Source organism: Coptis chinensis, chromosome 3, assembly GCF_015680905.1.
Source record: "Coptis chinensis isolate HL-2020 chromosome 3, ASM1568090v1, whole genome shotgun sequence".
In the NCBI taxonomy this organism is placed as follows: domain Eukaryota; kingdom Viridiplantae; phylum Streptophyta; class Magnoliopsida; order Ranunculales; family Ranunculaceae; genus Coptis; species Coptis chinensis.
The window spans coordinates 15,844,064-15,852,224 of record NC_141458.1 but is presented as its reverse complement, the minus strand read 5'-3'; the positions used below and the strand labels follow the sequence as shown (position 1 = coordinate 15,852,224).

Genomic DNA, 8,161 nt, shown 5'->3' with positions numbered 1-8,161 from the left:
TCCACTCCCCCACTCACTCGTCAAACAAAAAAACAAAAAAAAAATCTCACCTTCCTCTCAATTATCGTCATCAAATTGGTAAAGTTACACCCATCACATTCCTCCACGTCCCCATCAACCTGTCCTGGACCCCACCCTATCACATTATTCACCACTTAATAAAATAAAATAAATTAAGAAATTTCAGGATTTCACGCCTCTTTAATTTCAAAATTAAAGTTAATAATTATATTGACTTTTACAAATATAAAAATTAGATATAATAATAAAATATATATTAAAATAAAAGAAACCCTAGAAAAGCTCCAAAGCTTCTCTTTTTCTCTCTCATCTCTTCTTCTTCGACTTTATTTTTTTCCCCATCTTCGTTTCCATCTCTCAAATGAAGATCTTGGAAATCCAAGATCCATGACTCAGATCTCAAGGTCAGATCTGATCTGTTTCCCCCGAACCCCTTTTTATCCCATTTCATTTGGTACTAACTCTGACTTTTTTGTTTCTTGTAAAATTTTCAGGTGTTTGACTTCATTTCATTAGACGAATTACAGATCTGGTATAAAGTTACAACCTTGTAAGTTAAATATCACGAAATTTATGCTTAGAAATGTCGATTTTACCGAAAAGTGATACGATACATATAAGGGAAGTATGGAATGTGAATTTAGAAGAAGAGTTTGATTTAATAAGAGAAATAGTTGATGATTATCCTTATATTGCAATGGACACTGAGTTTCCCGGTATCGTTTTACGACCCGTTGGTACTTTTAAACATAGTTCTGAATATCATTACCAGACATTGAAAGCTAATGTGGATATGTTGAAGTTGATTCAATTGGGATTAACTTTTTCTGATGAAAATGGGAATTTACCGACTTGTGGTACGGATAAACATTGTGTTTGGCAATTTAATTTCCGTGAATTTAACGTTGATGACGATGTGTTTGCCAATGACTCTATCGAGCTTTTGAGACAGTGTGGGATGGATTTCAAGAAGAATGTGGAGATGGGTGTTGATGCGTATCGTTTTTCACAGCTTTTAATGACTAGTGGGATTGTTATGAATGATGATGTGCATTGGGTTACTTTTCATAGTGGGTATGATTTTGGATACTTGCTTAAGCTGTTGACTTGTCAGAATTTACCTGATACGAAACCGGGTTTTTTAGCCTCATTAATATGTATTTCCCTACTGTGTATGATATTAAGCATCTGATGAAGTTTTGCAATAGTCTTCACGGTGGATTGAACAAGCTCGCTGAACTTTTGGATGTGGAAAGGATTGGGATATGTCATCAAGCTGGGTCTGATAGTTTGCTCACATCTTGTACATTCAGGAAGTTGAAAGAGTCTTTCTTTAATGGCTCTACTGAGAAATATGCTGGTGTGTTGTATGGTCTTGGTGTTGAAAATGGACAAAATACTCATTGAAAAAAATGAAATAAATAAAATAAAATTAAGGAAAAAAATATCTCTGCTTAAGTACATTGTTGTATGTAGCTTTTAGTTTTATGGTTAATGTTGGCAAGTTAGATGTTACTTTTGTGAAATGGTATCTTTATGTTAATTTATTCTCTTTGCAGCTTTGTCATTAAACCTTAACATGAATTTATAGAACTGCAGTTGATACCTCTGGGCACTGGTCCTTTTTATTCTATCCACAAGCTTTAGTATTTCTTAAGTGACTACTTCCTTGAGTTGTTTGAGTGTTTAGGAAGATTCAGCTTTACGGGTGTCAGTCTTCTCTGATGGTTGTAGGCGTAATGTATTAATTTATTACTTATTTATTTATTTTTAATTAAGTTGAAACAACCTTAGTATTCTTAGGTCGACTTTGGCAAATTAGGTGTTGCTTTCCTCTATTGCTACGTGTGGTCTTTTTCTTCTGTGAGCTTTACAAGTAGATTTTTTTGTTAAATGTATAGAACCACAGTTGATATTTGTGTTTTATATGAACAAGGTTTCTTTAGAAATCCTTACCATGATTTTTATTACTTATTTTGTTTGGGGAGGGGGTTCTATTGTCTGTTGTTCCATCCAAGTAAGTTATTCAATTATAGAATCTGACCTATCAATTTTCAGAACGTGTCTAGTCTGTTGGTTATTCAACAATTTTGCATCTTCTAGTGTGTGTGATACCTGTTATGACTTGGAAGTTTGGTCTCAAAATTTTAGGTTCGAATCCCACCCTCACCGTGGAAATAAGTTATGAAAGGGATTAGTGTATGTGAAAATTAACTTAGTGTATGTGAAAATTTACTTAGTGAATGTGATAACAGGATTCCGATGGTTGGAGGCAGAGTATATTAGGATATTAGTCATTCTATTGGAGTAAGTAGGCATATTAGAGTAGGCAATTTGACCTATGTTTTTCTTCCCTTTAATGTCCTGTGGGGAATCAAGAATCCTGTTGTTATCTTATACACTGATGCATGTTTCTTTTCACACTCTAGGTTTTTCACTTTTTTGAACTTTGTGCATCTAAGATAGTTAGATGCATATATTGTTTAGTACTTTTGCTGTAGTACATTGAAAGTTTTAATTTCTATGTGATTTTCTTTTGCATCTTAGTTATCTTTGCATTGGTAGCTGCAATATATTGGCCTTGATGGAACTGTAGGATTGATATAAATTGTAAAGAACCTCATTGTCACCATTTAACAAAAGGTTTAGTATTAGTTCCATTCTTTAAATGTGTTATGCCTGCTGCTGTTTGGGTTTCTTCTGTTGTAGCCAAGCCTGTGTTCACTTATGACATAACTTGGTGTGTGTTGGAACTTGGAAGTTCCCATGACATGAAAGTGAGGTAACCACGAATTAGTTGCAAGTATCTTAGCTGTCACCCTATTGTCCTTTGCTTTCCAATCATGCATGCTTTCATATTGGATTACCCGCCTTACTTTTTCCATCTGTTTATTCACTGTGGCGTTTCTTTGCAGTTTACATGGTTTTATTCACCTGGATAATATTACGAGTTATCACCAACATTACTCCGATGTTTAGAAATGTTTAGAAATGCATTCAAGGTTGATCCTGTCTTTATTATTATTACTTATTTTCCTCAAGTCATGTAGAATCAGCATTGACACGTAATCTGTTTTTGTATTTACTACTATACTAACAGCTTAAAGTCTATGCACCTGTGTGTACATACTTGTATCTGTATCTGCATGTAATTTTTAGCGGTGATTTTATTTGAACACTCTTTTACATTGACATAAATGTTCTATTGATTGATTATTATTTGGATAGATGGAAAATAATGTGGAATTGATCATTAGAGTTACGAAAACCAGTATGGTTTTTCATTTTTTAATCAGAATCCCTGAATTTGTTGTCTTATCTTCTTGTATTTGGTTTTCCTCTATTCCAACACGATGATTGATTATATTAGAGGTTTTTGCTAGTTACTGCCCTTTGTGTTATCAGCATTAACTGACTTTTTCCATTCGTTCATGCCGTCATACATCCTTCTTGCATTCTTAGCGCCCTTGATGTCATCCGATATTGACTGACCTTTTCAGTGGTTCATGCACTCTGTATATTGTGGATTTGAAAAATCTGACAGGAAATTGAAATTTTGACTACTTTGATGTCTCAGTCAGACATGAAAGGAGCCGTCTTCTCTCCCTATTTGTTTAGTTTTCTTTGTTTGTTCAATGGACTTGTTCTCTTGGTTTGAATTGTTTTCATATCCTTATCAATTTGATATGGCATTTTCCCCATTTGTTTAGTTTTCTTTGTTTGTTCAATGGACTTGTTCTCTTGGTTTGAATTGTTTTCTTATCCTTATCAATTTGATATGGCAATTTCGGCCATTTAATATTTGCACGTTTCATGTCATGCCTGTTTTTGACAATGGTTTCATTGAGCTTCTTCCACAAAGTGGGGTTGATTTCTTTAAAAACAATGAAATTAGTTTAGGCGTTTACTATTTCAGTTCGTTGTTGATTCCTTTGTACTGGGTGGTCCTTCATTAGTGGGTATGATTTCAGACACTACTGAGTTTTGTACCAGATTACCGGCAGCTTGTGTCTTACTGTTATCCCATTTGCCCCATATTCTGGATAAATAAACTGTTGTTATCGTTATTGTTTTTCAAAATCGAATAACGAGAAACTTTTAGTGGAGAAACAACTGCGACAAGAATTTTACAGCTTAAATATGATCAATGCGAAGGACTCCCATATGTCTGTAGGCTTACACCGTCAATGGCAAAAGCAGATTTGTACGAATAGATACATCCAAGGTTGCAAATAAATGCATGATACAAAACCAAAGTTATAGTGATGCCTATGCACAATTAGGGTGTTGAAGGGGCCAGGTCATGACATAAATACGCAAGTCTTTAACCGTCCCTCGGCTCTCAATTTTGAGGGCCGGCCCGATCGAATTATACACTTTAATTTATTTAATTTTTTTGGGTGTTTTATTATTATTATTATTATTATACTTTTGATTATATATATCAATTTCAATTAATGATAAAAAACTTATTCTTATATCTTTAGAAAATGAGATATAGAGATGGTGGAAGAGACGAGAGTCTTATACTTGCAATATTTAACCCATTTTACTATACTACGTTAGAATTGCATGTTAATTTTGTCTTTATATGACCTATATATCTCTTTTTCATTTAATTACAAAAAATGTATATATTATATTCTAATATACTCTGTATTGAATACTAACTGTAGTAAAAAGTTTATATAATCTAGATAATTAAGTTATATGTAATGTAAAATTACTAGAATTTAACCCGTGGCGATGCCACTCAATTGTCATTATGGGTCAATTTAGTGAAATAAACACCATGTCTAAATTTATCATGCATATTACACCACCAATTTTTTTTTGCAAAACTTCAAGGTCGGGCAGAGTTCCCTTGTTTTCTCTTTTTTGTCATCTAAATTGGACCTGGAAGGGAGATGTGTTAGAGTATATACGTATGTATTTTTCTTAGACCCAAAGACATTCAGGAGGTGTTTGGATATTCAGTTATTATTATTATTATTATTATTATACCTAAGAGAGGTGCTTCCCATAACGGCCCCATCTCATAAACGCTAATAGGCAATCATGATCAAGGAAATATGAAAGTTATACAAATTTTTGTGCTTGGCAAACACCTCATCATCTACCCCCATGAAAAAGCAAAGAAACACCATCTATACCACCCACTTCAAAGTCCACATTTACACCAAACTTTGTGCTACTTAATCAAGCAAAATGTTTCAGTGAAAAAAAAAATAAAAGAAAAACAAACTTAGGTGAATGGTGAAAGGTGAAAGGTTAATGGTATGGTATGCAACGCCACTTTATTCATTATGGTTGATGGGCTAACTCGTGGAGGCGATGAAAAGCTAAACTAAAAATCACATCTAGCGCGCCTTCGCTGATTAACAAAAACAATATTTATACTTGTAAACGTGTCTATGGGCATGTCGTGTTCACAAAGGGAATGTACATCATCTCATAAGAGTTCAATTCCCATGGCCATTGCCAGGTTGAAGAACAATTGCTTACAAAAATACCTTAATAATTTTGCAACTTATGCGCCATGCTTTGGAATGTGACCAGTCATTTTTATTTTCGATAAACGAATGTGACCAGTCTTAGCTTACTACATTTACTATACTACTACTTTATGCATGTGTGTTATTTATTTAACTAAACTCAATTTTTGTTTTGAACAAAGTATAGACTTAACCTGGACTCGCAAAAATCCAAGGATCTGATTCAATTCAAATGTTTTCCCATCCAAACTCAATGTCTTTGGAAAGTTATTTCACAATAGTTACAGACTTTGCAACATAATTTGTTTTTAACCCAGCCAAGTATAATACCCCAACTAGCATTCCCAGGGTTCCCTGTAGATGAGTTATCAGTGTTCACTTTTAGCACCAAAAGAGGAGAAGCTAACCAATAACACAGACTTCTGGGCGCTCTTCTTGCTTTGTGCCTTTTTTTTTTGCCAAGGTTTCTTGCTTTGCCTTGCACACCCACCACCTCAAGCAAATGCGTACAAAGTAATGAGTTGGTTAACTTCAATCAACACTTTGTAGTCTCGTACTTGTGGGAACCAACAGCCATCAGTCATAGATGGACTCATGGTATGGAGGCAGCTAGCTGACAAATAAGGTGGAAACAGTAGAAATACCAAATTGTAATTAAGTAGTTCCAGAATAAAGTTACTGAGGAAATAAAAGAACAATAGAAAACCTTCATATAACAGACAGAATAGGTTAACAATTATGCAGACCTAATTGGTCTTGTCACTCATAAAAGAAATGAGAGCATTTCATCAAAACAGAAGATAAGCTAGTATGGAAGTAGATGCAGGCCATACAACAGTAGGACTTAGCTTCACATACCAAAATCGTCAGGGTATCCTATGAGAAATGCTAGCTAGTATCCAAACTTTCACACAAATTACACCTGTAGGGGAGTGATATTCTCTATCCAAAGACACGCTATGAGAAATGCTAGCTAGTATCCAAACTTTCACACAAATTACACCCAAATAATATCCTAACTAAGAAAATACCGAACTAAAACATGAATAGTTAATGAGAAAGAGGAGAAAACACAAAAATAGAATTGAGAGATGAGCAAACCCTTCCATGAGAAAGGTGGCTATCTATTGCTAGAAGAACAAAAACTGAAAAATATCTCCATCCTGACCATAAAATAAGCTCAAACCTCCTGTGTGCCTATCAAAATTACATAATAAAGTACCTGCTCCAAGTGTATACTAACAGCTCAGTTATAAGCAAAGTTATAAAGGCTTAACTGCTGGCCTTGACTTTCTCAGGATCTGTGCTAATACTTTGATATTCACTCATAGGCTCACGACAGTTCTCTTTGCAAATGCTTCCCCAAAGCCTTGTCAGACATATATGACTACATTGAGCATAACTTGCAAACAAAAGGGTGTTTCTCGACTACTCTTGGTGACTTCTTGCAAGACTGATTGTACGTATTATGGCAGTTCTTGCATTGCCTCCTAAGGAACTCTACAGAATGTGTGGAAGCTTAAATTCTCTGCAAGGAACATGTACATTTCGTCCTTTGATGCAATAATATAATCGCACAACGAAGTACATCATAAGTATAATATTCTTTGAGATCAGATTTCCATTAAAACTAAAGTGAATCAAATAAGACAGGTTAAACACCTAAAATAATTTCCTGAACAAAATCATACACTTAAACTCTCTTCAAACTATTATTTGTTGCTCTCTCTCTCTTCATGCACGTTGTGTCAATGAGTGTCGGGAAGGTACAAAGTTGTTGATGGACGCTGCAATGCGTTGCATATGCTCCTGTTGTCTTCTTGCACACTGTCCCAATTGGCGTTTGGAAGGTAAACTAAAGGTTAGACAGATGAGCCGGTGGTTCTTGTTCAACTTGGTGTCTTCCATCTTGGGCAACAACCTATAGTTTATTGCGAAACCAAAAAAACCTTATATAAATCATAAAATATAAAAGAATTTAAAAAACTAAAATGACAACATACATTAGCATTGTGGTCTTGCATTGTAGAGTATATATAGGTTCTCTTTTTGGGCATGAAGAAAAGAGGTTTGGGAGGTTTTTAGTCGGGGTTTTGGAGGTTTAGTATATTTTGGAAGTTTTTGTCTATTTTATAGTATTAGGTAAATAAGACTCTTTAGTATTAGGTAAATATGACTCTTCAAGCATTAATTTTAGAGTATTAGGTAAATAGGACTCTTTAGAGTATTAGGTAAATAGGACTCTTTAGTTTTGCTCTTTTCCAATAGTAATGATACTCGGATATTAGCTAATAAACACCAAAATTGTTTACCTGCCTTAAGTTGTTTGTCTAGATTTTCTCCTAAATTCAAGCTCATGTTGTCTTCTTGCACGCTGTCCCAATTGGCGTTTGGAAGGTAACCGAAGGTTAGACGGATGAGTGGTGGTTCTTATTCAACTTGGTGTCTTCCATCTTGGGCAACAACCTATATATAGTTTATTATTGAAAACCAAAAACCTTATATAAATCATAAAATATAAAAGAATTTAAAAAACTAAAATGACAACTTAACATACATTAGCATTGTGGTCTTGCATTGTAGAGTATAGGTTCTCTTTTTGGGCATGAAGAAAAGAGGTTTGGGAGGTTTTTAGTCGGGTTTTG

The 8,161-nt window shown here is 34.4% G+C and overlaps 1 protein-coding gene across 1 annotated transcript; it reads left to right on the top strand.

Annotated features, from left to right (window-relative positions):
- Window positions 1–286: 286 nt before the first annotated feature.
- LOC147508207 (putative CCR4-associated factor 1 homolog 6) lies at window positions 287–1,466 on the top strand. Its single transcript, XM_086600781.1, is given in 3 exon segments — window positions 287–425; window positions 516–1,145; window positions 1,148–1,466. Coding segments are annotated over 2 exon segments (822 nt in total). The 5' UTR covers window positions 287–425; window positions 516–604; the 3' UTR covers window positions 1,429–1,466.
- The last annotated feature ends 6,695 nt before the right edge of the window (window positions 1,467–8,161 follow it).